This window comes from Nicotiana sylvestris, chromosome 1 (genome assembly GCF_000393655.2).
Source record: "Nicotiana sylvestris chromosome 1, ASM39365v2, whole genome shotgun sequence".
Classification (NCBI taxonomy): domain Eukaryota; kingdom Viridiplantae; phylum Streptophyta; class Magnoliopsida; order Solanales; family Solanaceae; genus Nicotiana; species Nicotiana sylvestris.
Genome location: NC_091057.1, coordinates 133,782,095 through 133,798,368, shown reverse-complemented (window position 1 = coordinate 133,798,368; position 16,274 = coordinate 133,782,095). Strand labels below are relative to the sequence as shown.

The 16,274-nt window shown below is 36.8% G+C and overlaps 1 protein-coding gene across 1 annotated transcript; it reads right to left on the bottom strand.

Annotated features, from left to right (window-relative positions):
- Positions 1–525: 525 nt before the first annotated feature.
- Positions 526–5,722, bottom strand: LOC104215140 (pyrophosphate-energized vacuolar membrane proton pump-like). Its single transcript, XM_070160405.1, has 8 exons — positions 5,264–5,722; positions 3,663–4,237; positions 3,138–3,517; positions 2,962–3,048; positions 2,136–2,466; positions 1,364–1,774; positions 1,113–1,172; positions 526–826 (listed from the first exon to the last, which is right to left on the bottom strand). Exons 1-8 carry the CDS (start codon positions 5,496–5,498, stop codon positions 602–604), a joined length of 2,304 nt encoding a protein of 767 aa, XP_070016506.1. The 5' UTR covers positions 5,499–5,722; the 3' UTR covers positions 526–601.
- Between the last annotated feature and the right edge of the window lie 10,552 nt (positions 5,723–16,274).

Below are 16,274 nucleotides of genomic sequence, written 5' to 3'. Positions count from 1 at the left end.
GTTAATTACTGTTAAAATCTTGTTTTTTTCCTTTTTGTTTATTTTTCTTTTCTGACATTTTCAACAATCAGTTAGTTTTTCCTTTTGTTTTTTTAGTAATTGATTCTTTTTCCTTCTAATTTGATTTGTGGGAAATGAGTAACCTTATTGGTTATTAGTGCCAAAGTATCTGCAAAAAGAAAGATGGCATATGCAAAGGAATATACTTCAATTCAACCTAGTCACCTACTCTTTTTCTCTGTGTTTATCAATCACTTTTCTTTCTTTATCTTACTAAATGGCAACCAGAAGATTAGAAAAATTAAACTTGGGAATAACTTTTCAAAGCAAGAAAAACTGGAGACTTTGTTAGAGGAAGTGAAATTATTAAAGATGGAATTAAAATAATGTATGAGGAATGATGGAAAAGTAAATTTATGATAAGGCAATGTGAACATGTGAATGCTCAATGCACATTCTTATTGAAATTAAATTTTCTTGATTAAATTTCAGTGACAATAGTGCTCACTTCTCAAAAATGACTAGTAAAAAATTTTGTTTAGGCAGAACTCTATTTATTTGGAGAAAAAATATGGTTGATTACTTGTACAAGAGCTTTATTCTACAGTAACTTAAAGAGGAGTCCTCCATGAGTAGCAAAGAAAGGAGCAAAGACCAAAGATTCAACAGCCATGAGCTTGATCAGTATATTCAATGATGGACCTGAAGTGTCTTTTAGAGGATCACCAACTGTATCTCCTATAACTGCAGCCTTGTGAGCATCTGATCCCTTTGGTCCTAATGCTCTAGCATGTTCTGTTGCACCAGCATGCAAAAAAAAAAAAAACTTATTTCAGGCGGAAAATATTTTCCTAGAAAATGACTTTCGTCATACCAAACAGTGGCGGAGCCACTTGTAACCCCTTTGCCGGAAATTACAGTGTAGTTAGGTTAAAAAAACTTATGTATATATACTATATGTTGAATCCCCTTCGCTTCTCCTTGTGTTTAACTTTTCATATTTTGACGCACCTTAGTAAAAATCATGGCTCCGCCACTGATACCAAATACACTGGCTTAACATATTGTAATATGTCAGTATTCTTGAAGTTGAGACCTTATAAGTTAATTACCTCTATGTACTTCTTGGCATTATCCCATGCCCCACCTGTGTTTGAAGCTGAAATTGCAACCTAAAGTCATCCAAAATTGTGAGTAAGTTACTATAAGATTGCGAATTTTAAGAGAGGTTATGAAATGCAGGGAGGAACGATAATCGAAATGTAAGGCCAATATTATGGACAAGAAAAGAGACATGAATGTTGCAAAGTGAAAATGAAGTAGAAGGTTGAATGGATAGGGAGAAGTACTAAGAGTTGCATACTTGAACACCAGAAACGAGCGAACCAGCGAGCACACCAGCTAGTGTTTCAACACCAAAAAAGGTACCAGCAATAAGAGGTGTTAACATGACCAAAGCTCCTGGTGGGATCATCTCTTTGAGGGAAGCATCTGTTGAGATTTTAACACAAGTTGCATAGTCTGGTTTTGCTGTTCCTTCCATTAATCCTGGGATACTATTGAATTGCCTACGAACTTCTTCAACCATTTTCAGAGCTGCACTTCCTACACTCTTCATTGTCATGGCTGAGAACCAGTACGGAAGCATAGCCCCTACTATCAACCCAATGAAGACCTTTGGTGCCAAGACATCGACAGTTTTGATACCAGCTCTGCTCACATAGGCACCAAATAAAGCAAGAGAGACAAGTGCAGCTGATCCAATCGCGAAACCCTGATAATGTGCAAATGTAGCTTATCAGGTATACGTGCTACAGAACTATGATGTCCGATACATATTCATGTAGAGTAACACTTAGCATGGTATAAAGAGCACCAGTAGCAAGAACACAACTTTGAATAGTCACTTAAAGCAACTCTCTTTCACACAACTTACCAATGACCTAAATCTAATCATTAAAAGTTGGTGGAAACTTTCTAGTTTAGAAGTGTAAAGGACTCATATTTTTGGATATAATTGCTATGGACGTTAAGAAACAGTCAATTTAGCATTTATGACTCTATAATCACATTGTAGCTTAATTGGACAAAATTAAAGAGGTTTATGCTATAGATTAGAAAGAGACTTATCTAACCTTGCCAATTGCAGCAGTTGTGTTTCCAGCAGCATCGAGAGCATCAGTCCTTTCACGGATGCTATGGCTCATGCCAGCCATCTCTGCAATACCACCGGCATTATCACTGATAGGGCCATAAGCATCTATTGCGAGCCCTGTGGCTATAGTGCTAAGCATTCCCAGAGCAGCGACTGCAATGCCATACATAGCAGCCAAGCTGAAGCTCACATATATAGAAGCGGCAATGGCAAATATGGGAATGATAACAGATTTATATCCAAGAGCTAATCCAAATATAACATTTGTCGCAGCACCAGTCCTGCAAGAATCTGCCACATCCTGAACTGGACTGCAAGTTTGCAACAGAAGACCTTAAGAACATAGATCAGATATTGAATACCGCCCCCCATCCCCCACCCCCATCCCCCCAAAAAAAAAGAGGAGAGGAAAAACAGGCATATACACAATGCTTCATTGCTGGTAGAGAAACACCCTTCTTCTCTATTTCATTATGAAACACTAATTACTATTGCTAAGAAGTAGAGAGGAAAACTTGATAGCTTGTTCGATCATCACAGATCACAATCTCTAGTAGCTTCTTTAAAGTAACCAATTAATGACTATTTTCTTGTTTCCATTTCGAAGCTATTTTTCATAACATGTTTAGCTTGACATTTGTTTCCCCTTCTTTTCTTTTCGATTGAGAAAGACTGTTTAAATAATTCTTGATATGGCTTGAAAAATGGCAAGCTATGCAACTTATATTATAGTTAGTGATACTGATGTTAAACCTTGCATAATAATCAAGTTATCCATTCACAATTTAACAACTGAAATTACCAACCTGTAAGCACTGCTCGTGTAATATTCAGTAGTATAACCAATGACCAACCCAGCCCATAAACCAATTGAAACACAGAAGAATATGTGCCTGGAGCAATAAATAAATTATCATACTAAATTAGAAACATAGACAAGAGGTAGAAGAGTGCAGAAAATGTGAAGCAAGAAGAAGAGTACCAGTTCTTCACTACTTTCTCCGTTCCAAAGTCGAAAATAGTGAATTCTGATGGCAAAGTGAAGAAGCTGACAAAAGCAATTCCAACGGTCATCAGAACAGTTGAGATGACAAGTTGCCTCTTCAAAGATGGTTCAATCTCAGTCACATTCTTTATCTCAAACATATCGGTTGCAAAAAGAGTAGTTATGAGGCAAACAATAATTCCCATTGAGCTGATAATCAGAGGATAAGACATAGCTGAGTAGTCATGGCTGCTACCAAAGGATGAAATGGATGCAACAAACAATGCTGCACATGATGACTCAGCATAGGAACCGAATAAATCCGAGCCCATTCCAGCAATATCCCCTACATTATCACCTACATTGTCTGCTATAACCTGTGATCAACCAAAGGCAATGTAACACAAAGTATATAAGGCTTAAACTTATATACACTGATAGTATAAAGAATGTTGCAAAGAGCAGAAGTGACATTAAGGCATAGGCTATAGGGGAACCTAAAAAGTTTAGAGGAGGAATTACAGCTGGATTACGCGGATCATCTTCAGGAATATTACGTTCAACTTTTCCAACTAGATCAGCGCCAACATCTGCTGCTTTTGTATAGATACCTCCTCCAACTCTTCCAAAGAGAGCCATTGAAGATCCTCCAAGACCGTAACCAGTAATAGATTCATATAGACCCTCCCAATCATCTCCATAGTACAGCTTAAATAAGTTGATTGAGACATAAAGAACTAAGAGACCATTGGCAGCAAGTAGGAATCCCATAACTGCACCAGAGCGGAAAGCTGTAACAAACGCCTTCCCAATGCTTTTCCTTGCTTCCAGAGTGGTTCTTGCATTGGCATATGTTGCAATTTTCATTCCAAGGAAACCAGAGAGGGCTGAAGTTAGGGCCCCCAGAAAGAAGGCAATGGTGGTGAAGATAGCATTGGCTAAGGCTGGTTTGCAAAGATTTTCTTTGTTGAAAGTGCAAGGCTGGCTTTCTGTGCTGAAGTTTTTTACTGATCCAAGAAAGAGAAAAATGATTGCTCCAAATACCACCATGAATATGCCGAGGTATTTGTACTCCGTGAACAGGAAGGATGTTGCCCCTGCCAACATTCAACATAGTTAACATAAAAGTAACAGGACAATGCTGTCCCTTCTTCTTTTTCCTCATTGATCATGCTGTGAGAAGGAATTAACGCGTTGATTAAATTATGCCATTCGACATATTTAGTTGCTCTAGTTGAATATGTACTAGTACTCAACTAGATTGCTAAATTAGGTTACTAGGAGCTCTACAGAGTTGACAGGAGTAGGAGTCTCTACTAGGATTTTCTTCCTTAATTCATGTTTCTTTCAAGATATCTCTATTTTCCCTTTGCAACCCCCCCCCCTCTCCCCCCTCCCGCTTGGTATATATTGATGACTTAGCAGAGTTATCATGGACATGAAAGTGGTAACTGGAAACCTGTTATGTCAGAAATGCAAGTATCTCTTTGCATCCTTAAACCACACTGAGGATACCTCGACATCAGGATTTTATTTTGGTTGTCAGCTATCAATCGATATGATAAGCATTAAATTTGAAAATAGATAATCATACTAAGATTACAAGACAATAACTATTGGAAGATACATGGAAAACAGTTCATTTAAGCATGCAGTTTATGGATTCGAATACAACAATTCAAACAATCTTCTTGATGAAGACAAAATGTGGGTCAGCCTAAAAATCTTCCAACATAAAGGACACTTGACATGGAGAAGTCCATGGATAAAAGTAACTATAAATGTACATGGAACCTTTAACAATTACAGCAAAGGGAAAAGGAGAATAAGTTCATGCTTTGCACCCAACAGCGTAGGCGCGTAGCCTATCGATCAATGAAGTGGATGAAAATCATAGGAGAACAGAATTCAAATCCAACATAACCAAAAAAATATATATATTAGGTGATTTCTTCTCATTTGCCTAAGCTTCTCATACCTATGTTGGTGGGAAGTAACAGGTACAGATTGAATAGTCGAGGTGTGCACCAACTTTCCCAAACACAACCGTTATTAAAGAAAGTAAAAATAAAGTTGTAAACAAATTAAAATGGAACAGGTTTAGGCTGAGAGTGAAAAAAAGCCCACATTCAGAAATTTCTGAATCTCAGCACATTTGGCAACAGTCGCATCAGAATCAATGCCTTCTTCTTGTACATCTTCTTCAATCAACATGTCATTGCATCCATCTTCCAATTCCGACCCGCCAGAGATTTTGACCTTTGAGACCAGAAACCACTGAAGCAGAGCAAAACCAATGCCAACAAGAGCAGCTACAGGTATCAGAATCTGTGTCAAGGCCTCACTCATCAACCCCATCTCAAACTTTTCAACAGCACCACAGCAAAACTAAGCTACTTTTCTTGAAAATCTTCTCTTTCTGCGGCTATATATAAGCACACACAGGCCACAACAAAAAGGGTGTGCTCAGGTATTCTGACCTTCTAAAGGGAGTTTAACATTTATATATTAATGGTCAAATCACCTAGAATACAGCCATTGGTTACCGTTCGTAACAAGCGAGATTAGTAACCCGAAAAAGATAGTTTATTTGCTACAACAGATCAAAATACATTAATACACTGATATATAAAATTCTTTACACTGATTTGCGTATATAGGTCAAAACCAAATGGAGTTTAATATATGGTATGTGCCAAGTCCAAAACCTGCAACTACTGTTGACAACTTGACAAAGAAATTGTAACGTGGAACAGAAAATTGCTCTTTGGTAGCTTTGCATGCAAGGAAACCCGGGGGGGAGGGGGGGGGAGGTGGAGGACTTTAAATTGGTTAGTTTGATTTAGAAAACTTAATCCACCTGTCCGATAAATACTTCATGCAAGGAGCAATTGACAGGTAAATCAAAATCAATATCGATAGGAGAATTTGTGCACATCAAATTCTGTATTAATTAAATTTACAATTTTGACTAACCATTGCTTAATCATAAAAATGTCAAGTCTTCAAATTTTTTAGAATTAGATGGTTTAAATAGTCAAGAGTCACCGAATTCCCTTTTTAAATTTTATTTATGGAGCACAAATTACTTCATTAATAAGGTATTTGTAGAGTTTAACTATGTGATTAACGTCATTAGGTTCAACTATGTCGTAAACGAGATATTATATAGTATACTGTTATGAATAGCTCATAATTCTGTCATATCATTCTTTAGAAAAGCTTTTTTTGTTTTTGTTTTTGAAGATGAAACTCTTGGCATCAAATCCGTCAATTGTTTATCTTCTTAAAATAAAAATTAGTCATATTAATATCGCTAGTCCTAGCATTTAATAGTTTTCTATATGGATTCAAACTCCAATTTCTTGCGGGTTCATGGAAATCAGAGGCATTCTTGTGAAATAAGGCTAAGTCAGCCGTCATCTTGAAACTATGCAAGTAAAGCAGGTTTAGAATAGTCTTAGGGGAAAATTACTTAGCAATTAAGGGAGGAAAAGTGTGAACAATCAAGTTCATGTTAAAATCTCTTTGAACTATTCTTTTGATCAAATATCCTACTTCTCCCTAGGATTTTCACTAATTAATATTGTTGGACTTTAAGCCATTGGGCTTTAAAAGAGAAGAAGTGTGAATTGGAAATGGAGGGAAATAAAATGGAGGGAAAATGAAAATTTGAAGAAGTGAACTTTTGCCTTGCACTTTGTCCCTCATTGGTGAGGGACAATCACATTTATGTGCTTATATATAGATTCACTTCTTAAAGCTCTTAAAAGGAGTTGAAGAGAATGAACCCTCACGTCGTCGTCGTCGCTCGCTCGGCTTGGATTTGGATCGATAAGATTATTTTTGGACAAAATTTATTTAATTATTTAATAATTAATTAAATGCCAAATTACTGCTGAACGTTCAGAGGGCCTCGCTGGTCGCGGTTCTGCCGCGACCGCGGTAGAATCGCGGCAGTCAGATTCAGAGAGGCTCTCTGGCCGCGGTTCGGCCGCGACCGCGGTACTGAAAAGGCACCTTTCCAGACACATCTTCTGATATTTGCCTATAAATTCTGAGGCAAGGCTGCATCTTCCATATACGAAAAACACTCTAGAAATTCTTTCTTTCTGAATATACTGCATCCTAATTCGCAGTCTCTCTCTCTCAAATTCGTAAGTGTGTTTTTGCTCCGTTCTTTGAGTTCGTTGGTATCCTGCAGTTTGTATTGCCACTGTTGCAGGAAGGTTTATTCCGTTTTATCCTGGGAGGATTTAATCCATTACCTTGACAACGTGTGAGGGGGTTAAAATTCCTTAAGGACGTACAAGAAAATTGTGGACTCGGAATATTTCTGATTCTTTACTATTTTATATATTTCTTTATTCTTCTAACATTTTTCTTATTTTTGTTTCAACTCAGTGACGATCACAAGCTTAAGGAATTTTAATTTACTTACGTTTCTGTGTTGATTATTAAACTGTTTTCTTTATACTTTGTTGGAGACTAAAGCCTTGTTGCTTTCTACTCCTATAATTGTTTCTGTCCGGTTTAAAGTACATAAAAACTTTGCCGGAATAATAAACGTACGGGTTTGAAGTATATAAAAACTTCACCATTGTTACGTGTTGTATGGTTGGTTTGGTATTCAGTTTGAAGATATCAAAAACTTCACTGATTAACAAGTTCTGTATTGTTTTCAACTTTACAGAAATATGACGAATGAAAACCAAACTAATGGAAGTGTTGCGGGAACGGTTGATGCTGTTACAAGCCGTTCTACTCCTGCTCATGCTATGACACCGACAGAAAAACCCGGAAAGTTTTCCGGTATTGACTTCAAACGTTGGCAAATGAAGATGCTCTTCTATCTTACTACGTTGAGTTTGCAACGTTTCATCAAGGAGGATCCTCCGGTCATGGCTGAAAATACTCCGGATGATGAACGACTTGTTCTAACTGAAGCATGGAAACATTCTGATTTCTTGTGCAAAAACTACATATTGAGTTGTTTGGAAGATGACTTGTACAATGTCTATAGTGTCATGGAAACTTCAAAAGCATTATGGAATGCACTTGAGAAGAAGTACAAGACTGAGGATGCCGGACTTAAGAAATTCGTGGCTGCAAGGTTTTTGGATTTCAAGATGATTGACACTAGGTCCGTCATAACTCAAGTCCAAGAATTACAAGTCATTGTGCATGACCTCCTTGCTGAAGGTATGACCCGAATCAATAATTTTATTAATAAGATTTATCTTATTATTAATTATGAATTTGTTATTGAAGGTATGGTCATAAATGAGGCCTTTCAAGTCGCTGCTTTCATTGAAAAGTTACCTCCGTTGTGGAAGGATTTTAAGAACTATCTTAAACACAAGCGGAAGGAGATGACACTAGAAGACTTGATTGTTCGTCTGAGGATAGAAGAAGACAACAAAAATGCTGAAAAGAAGTCACGTGGAAACTCGACAATAATGGGGGCAAACGTTGTTGAGGAGGCGCCACAAAATAAGAAGAGGAAGAAGGCTTCCGGACCAAAGAATTACCCAAGCAAGAAAAAGTTCAAGGGTAATTGCCACAACTGTGGAAGATCTGGGCATAAGGCCGTGGATTGTCGTGCGCCCAAGAATGATAAGAAGAAAAAGAATCAAGCTAACATGGTTGAAGATGAAATGGAGGACTTATGTGCCATGTTGTCTGAATGCAATTTGGTAGGAAATCCAAAAGAATGGTGGATAGATTCTGGAGCCACCCGCCATGTTTGTGCTAACAAGGAGTTATTTTCTTCTTATGCCCCCGCAGGACCCGACGAGACAATCTTCATGGGAAATTCATCTACGGCCAAAATTGAAGGAGTTGGCAAGATTGCGTTGAAGATGACGTCGGGAAAAATAGTGACTCTAAATCAAGTCCTCCATGTTCCAGAAATTCGCAAGAATCTTGTGTCTACCTCACTTCTTGTCAAGAATGGATTCAAATGTATTTTTGTTTCTAATAGTGTTGTACTTAGTAAGAACGATGTATATGTAGGAAAAGGTTACCTAAGTGAGGGCCTTTTTAAGCTAAATGTAATAGCAGTTCCTATCAATAAAGTGAATGTTTCTTCTTACTTACTTGAGTCAAACACTTTATGGCATTCGCGTTTAGGTCACGTAAACTTCAAAACATTGCGGAAGATGATAAATCTAGAAGTATTGCCAAAATTTGATTGCATTAATTCCAAATGTCAAATATGTGTGGAATCAAAGTATGCTAAGCATCCTTATAAGTCCGTTGAAAGGAATTCAAGTCCTTTAGACTTAATTCACACAGATATTTGCGACATGAAGTCAACACCATCTCGCGGTGGGAAAAAGTATTTTATTACTTTTATTGACGATAGCACGAGATACTGCTATGTTTATTTACTTAATAGTAAAGATGAGGCAATTAATGCTTTCAAGCAATACAAGAGTGAAGTTGAAACGCAACTAAACAAAAAGATCAAAATGATAAGAAGTGATAGGGGTGGCGAATATGAATCTCCTTTTGAAGAAATTTGTTTGGAAAATGGCATTATTCACCAAACAACTGCCCCTTACTCTCCACAATCTAATGGAATTGCGGAGAGGAAGAATCGAACATTGAAGGAGATGATGAATGCATTGCTAATAAGTTCTGGCTTACCACAAAACTTGTGGGGGGAAGCTATACTTACAGCTAACCGGATAATCAACCGTGTACCTCATAGTAAAACACAGTCCATTCCTTATGAAAAGTGGAAAGGAAGGAAGCCTAGCTTGAAATACTTCAAAGTGTGGGGGTGTTTAGCTAAGGTACAAGTTCCTAAACCTAAAAGGGTTAAGATAGGTCCAAAAACGGTTGATTGTGTGTTTATTGGATATGTAACCAATAGCAAGGCATATCGTTTTCTGGTTCATAAATCAGAAAATCCTGAGATTCACATTAATACAATAATAGAATCAGATAATGCTGAATTCTTTGAAACTATTTATCCGTATAAAAAGGAAAGTGAAGTGACCTGCCAAAAGTCAAAACGACCTCGGGAGGAAATAACAGATGGTATGCCTAATGAAGAAAATCCAAGAAGAAGTAAACGTCAAAGGATATCTACTTCATTCGGTCCAGATTTTCTGACTTTTCTGTTAGAAAATGAGCCTTCGTACCTTCAAGGAAGCAATGTCTTCCTCAGAAGCACAATATTGGAAAGAAGCTGTCAATAGTGAAATAGAATCCATATTGAGCAACCATACCTGGGAATTGGTTGATCTTCCTCCAGGTAACAAAACGTTGGGTTCTAAATGGATTTTCAAGAAGAAAATGAAGGACGATGGTACTATTGACAAATACAAGGCAAGACTTGTTGTCAAAGGATTTAGACAACGAGAAGGTCTTGACTATTTTGACACATACTCGCCGGTAACAAGAATTACATCTATTCGGATGCTAATAGCGTTAGCCGCCTTGTATGGTCTTCAAATCCATCAAATGGATGTAAAAACAGCCTTCTTAAATGGTGATCTTGAGGAAGAAATTTACATGAACCAACCTGAGGGGTTTGTGGTTCCGGGAAAAGAAAAGAAGGTGTGTAGACTTGTTAAGTCTCTTTATGGACTAAAACAAGCACCCAAGCAATGACATGCGAAATTTGACCAAACAATGTTGTCAAATGGTTTTAAGATTAATGAATGTGATAAGTGTGTTTACATTAAGAACGTTCAAAATCATGTAGTCATTGTTTGCTTATATGTTGATGATATGCTAATAATGAGCAAAGACATTGCCGACATTCAAGCTACTAAGCGTATGCTTGCTAGTAAGTTTGATATGAAAGACTTAGGAGTTGCCGATGTAATTCTAGGAATTAAAATCCAGAGGACTCCTCAAGGTCTAGCTTTGTCTCAATCACATTACGTGAAAATGGTACTTGAAAAATTCAAACACTTGGAATTTAGAAGTGCAAGGACTCCAATTGACTTAAACCATCATCTTATGAAGAATAAAGGCGAAAGTACGTCTCAATTGGAGTATGCTCGTGTGTTGGGAAGTCTAATGTACATCATGAACTGTACACGACCCGATATAGCTTGTGCAATAAGTAAATTTAGTCGATTCACAAGTAATCCCAACAAGCATCACTGGGTGGCTATGAAATGAGTTCTGGGATATTTGGAGTATACCTAAGACTACGTTTTATACTACAATAAATATCCTGCGGTTATTGAAGGATATAGTGATGCTAATTGGATAACTGGCTCATCATAAACAAAGTCCACAAGTGGATATGTGTTTACTGTTGGTGGAGGAGCAGTATCTTGGAAGTCTTCCAAACAGACATGTATTGCTCGCTCTACAATGGAATCAGAGTTTATAGCATTGGATAAAGCCGGTGAAGAAGCTGAATGGCTTCGGAATTTTTTAGAAAACATTCCGTTCTGGCCGAAACTTGTGGCTCCTATTTGCATACATTGCGATAGTGAGGCTGCAATAGGACGGGCAGGGAGCGTTATGTATAACGGAAAGTCTCGTCATATACGACGAAGACATAATACCGTTAGACAACTACTTTCTAGTGGAATTATCACTATTGATTATGTAAGATCAAAGGATAATGTTGCGGATCCACTTACAAAAGGCTTAACTAGAGAGGGAGTTGAGAAATCATCCAAGGGAATGAGACTATGGCCGAGGACAAGTCAACATGGCGGTAACTCTACCTAGAATTTTGGTTGTTCCGAGATCTAGGTTCAAGAGCTCAAACAAAGTTATGATTGACCGGTTCAACATTGTCAAAATAAAAACTTTGGTCCATTCTCGTGATGAAGACAATGTTCAGTAACAAGGATAGAACTTTACACGTTATTTAATGATTACCTAAGTTTGATGAGGTATTTATCAAATAGTGTCAATCTAAAGGATTACACGTTTAGGAATCACCTATGTAAGTGTGAAGTAGAAGTCGCTTCAATGAGAATTCTGTAAGGCCAATTCTCTACGCACTTATGAAACCAGGCGGTGTTCATGGCTAAAACGAACACAACAATGAGAACCAAAAGACGGTTAAGGGTTGGTTGTGTGACATATGGTTGTCTAGGTATACACTAAAGTTCGACGGTTCAAAGATATCAAATCTACCGATTGACCGAGTATATCCGACATATGTTCACTACGGAAAGTTCAAAGGGAAACCTACTTATCCAGATGCAATTAATCCTTACTTGCAAAATCACATAGCTTTCATCTATGATCTTTCTTGATACAACCATTCCCATTCATGTGGGGGATTGTTGGACTTTAAGCCATTGGGCTTTAAAAGAGAAGAAGTGTGAATTGGAAATGGAGGGAAATAAAATGGAGGGAAAATGAAAATTTGAAGAAGTGAACTTTTGTCTTGCACTTTGTCCCTCATTGGTGAGGGACAATCACATTTATGTGCTTATATATAGATTCACTTCTTAAAGCTCTTAAAAGGAGTTGAAGAGAATGAACCCTCGCGCCGTCGTCGTCGCTCGCTCGGCTCGGCTTTGGCTTTGGATTTGGATTTGTCAAATGATCGATAAGATTATTTTTGGACAAAATTTATTTAATTATTTAATAATTAATTAAATGCCAAATTACTGCTGAACGTTCAGAGGGCCTCGCTGGCCGCGGTTCTGCCGCGGCCGCGGTGGAATCGCGGCAGTCAGATTCAGAGAGGCTCTCTGGCCGCGGTTCGGCCGCGATCGCGGTAGAACCGCGGCAAGCCGCGTATTTTCTGAAAAGGCACCTTTCCAGACACATCTTCTGATATTTGCCTATAAATTCTGAGGCAAGGCTGCATCTTCCATATACGAAAAACACTCTAGAAGTTCTTTCTTTCTGAATATACTGCATCCTAATTTGCAGTCTCTCTCTCTCAAATTCGTAAGTGTGTTTTTGCTCCGTTCTTTGAGTTCGTTGGTATCCTGCAGTTTGTATTGACACTGTTGCAGGAAGGTTTATTCCGTTTTATCCTGGGAGGATTTAATCCATTACCTTGGCAACGTGTGAGGAGGTTAAAATTCCTTAAGGACGCACAAGAAAATTGTGGACTCGGAATATTTCTGATTCTTTACTATTTTATATATTTCTTTATTCTTCTAACATTTTTCTGATTTTTGTTTCAACTCAGTGACGATCACAAATACAAGATTATTCAGCCTAATTGAACGCCATGTCCATCAGCTGTTTAGTTCCCATTTGGCCATTGATTTTGTCTTCGTTTTTTCAACAAAAAAAATTAAAAAAATGAAAATATTGTTGTTTATGAAATATGATCATGTTTTTTGGGGGAAAAATTCAAATAATTCCAAGTTTTCAAAAAGCGGTTTAGGCCAGCTTTTTGGTGAAATTTTTTCTTCCACTCACAAAACTTCAATTTCTCTTCAAATAAAATGCATATCCAAACACTTCAACTTTCAAAAATTATTATTCAACACAATTTCAGAAGTTCTTTTTTCAAGTTTCAATCAAGTTTATGTCCAAACACTAGCTTAACATTTTGAATTATTGTATGAGCCATGACAAATAATGGGCGATATGCACAAAGTGGTACTTCTTTGTTCTACCAAACCCCAAACTGGAAAACAGAAAAGTATAATAGAAGCATATTACATCATTGCAATTCACAAGATAGAAATTAGAAGTCAAATCTCGGTTATATGATATACAAATCTCTCTTTAACTAGATATGTCATGCCCGTGCAACACGGGCTATGCCCGACATTGGTGTTCTGTCTTGTTCAATATTGATAGTATTAATCGCTCAAGGTGAGCAATGAAAAATACGAGCCCCATCTAGCAAATTGGTATGTGACGCCTTGATTGTGCAACTTACGGTGGATTGTTCGGGAATTTTAAAATTCAGTCTGACGGAGTAATAGTATGGCATCTCAGTAAAAAAGTTAATTTAATGTGACATCAACATTTACTTGTATTGTATAATTTGCTGCAAAGGATATGTTCATCCTTTTTTTCAGAAAGAGAAAGCTTGAAAAAATTTAATAATTTAATTCTGCATTGCTTCAATCTCTGCACACTGGAAAGCTAGCAATAAGTAGATATTTAAGAGCGATGTAACTTTGAGTGAAGACATTTTAAGTGGCTAACTGAAGTACCCATCACCGTGCTTCTAAGATTGCTACTAAAGATTAGTCTTCTATGGTTGTGGTTGTGCTAGTCAATCAGCAAATATCGAAGCAGCAGCTATCAAGACATTTGACATGATTCATTTACCCTTCCTCCACTTGTTAATTTTCTGATTACATCTCCAGAATATTTAGAGATTGTAGATCAGGTCATATAAAGCTTGCAAACGAAATGATTAATCAACCTGCAAAGGGTTAAGTTCTGCTTCAATTCAAACTTTGCCTGAAGAGGTAAAACAATTTAATTCAGAATTATTTTATCGTCTATGAACGAAATTTACATTACCAAAAGTGTCCAAAGAAAGCAAATAGACATTATTGTAAAATAACGTCAAAGGACTGTAGAGCCACAAAATAATTGAGGAAGGAACTAATAGAGAACGTCTTGCACAGTAGCTTAGAATCTATCTAATATATTTGCAGAAACTGTATCACGAAATTCAGTTAAAGATAGATATAAGATGGTATCATGAAACCTCTGCACTTATCTAACTTGGTGTTGTTACCGGAATTTAAAACCAACTAAGGCAATCCATTACAGAGTTATGTCTATTATAAAATAGTTAGGTTAGTTTAGGAAAAGTACTTCATGTAGCAAAATATGTTAGACTTTGAAGTCATGAATTATATTTTTCCTATTCTCCCTATGTAGAGGGCAAACTCGAAAAGGACTGAATTGCAAAATATAATGCAACAAACTGATGTGCACTTTTTCAAGCAGTTAAAGCGCATTATTCTCATTAAAGAGTTGAAAGTGTCTCGACATGTTGCTCTTTTCCGCATTATTCTAATTCAAGTTTTTGCAATACAAATCTTGATTCCATAGTTTAAAGTTCTCTACTGAATAGCTTTTCTTTTAATCAATCTGATTTGCTGAAGTCTATCTGATGCAGAAACAATTTAGTAGAAAAACACATATATGTAGAGGATGATGTTTAGAAGTTGATATCAGCAGAAGCTTTTAGGAATGTGGACAGCAAGACTTTCTTTTTGTTGAGACAAGGTATTTGGACAGAGAGGAATCAAGCATGGGGAGAGAAAAGGAATTATCTTACAACACTATATTTAATAATCAGAAAAATGCAAGAAGGATATTGACTACTCAGAGTCACTTCCAAGAGTCGAAAAAGATTTACAAATAGTAATCTGCTACAACATTTGTCCCTATAGAGTCGAAGTGACAGACAATAAAGCTTTATCTTTGTAAAGTTTAAGTCTCATATTTGTTTTTGCATCAGAGAAATAGCCATAAATTATAGGAAACTTTTTTTCACAAAAAGGGAGTGGAGAAAAGATGACAAATTTGCGGATATCATAAGGCATTGTCATTATTGCTTTAAATGTTTACATTTCATCCTTCAAAATGTTACTATACCCTTATTTGTACTCTTTGGATATTTGAATATTGAAACTCTATCATTGAATCATGTATCTAAATCTTAGAAAAGGCCTCATAAGGAGATAATTATAATAATAAGTGCAGCATTTTATCTATGATACATCTGTAGACAATAAATTTGGGTCGAGAAAATAAAATCAAGACCGAAAAATATCGCAACAATCGTAGTATTTTATTTCAAATATTTGAGTGTTACAATCTCTATGATTCCTCTGATTCTACTTTTCTAGTATAAATTCAAGGGCCTTTGAGCTTGATCTTGAATTGTAATTTGATTTATCCGTCACGAACACTTTGATTGTTGCCACGAATTTTATCACAAACAAGTAGCCTTGATCTTGAACGCCTTGTATTTGATTTGACTTCGTTCTTGATCTTGAATACTTGAATTGTTCTTCGTTCTTGAGCTTGAACTTGATTTCTTGAACTTGATTGCTTGAAGCTTGAAACTTGCAGAGAAATTTGCGGCGTTTGATCCACGAGCTCTCTCTTGCTTCTTGTTATAACTTCTGGTGTCTTTTCTGAGTTATGAAGGCCCCTATTTATAGTTGTGGAAAGGAGGAGTTGTGATAAGAACAAACTCTT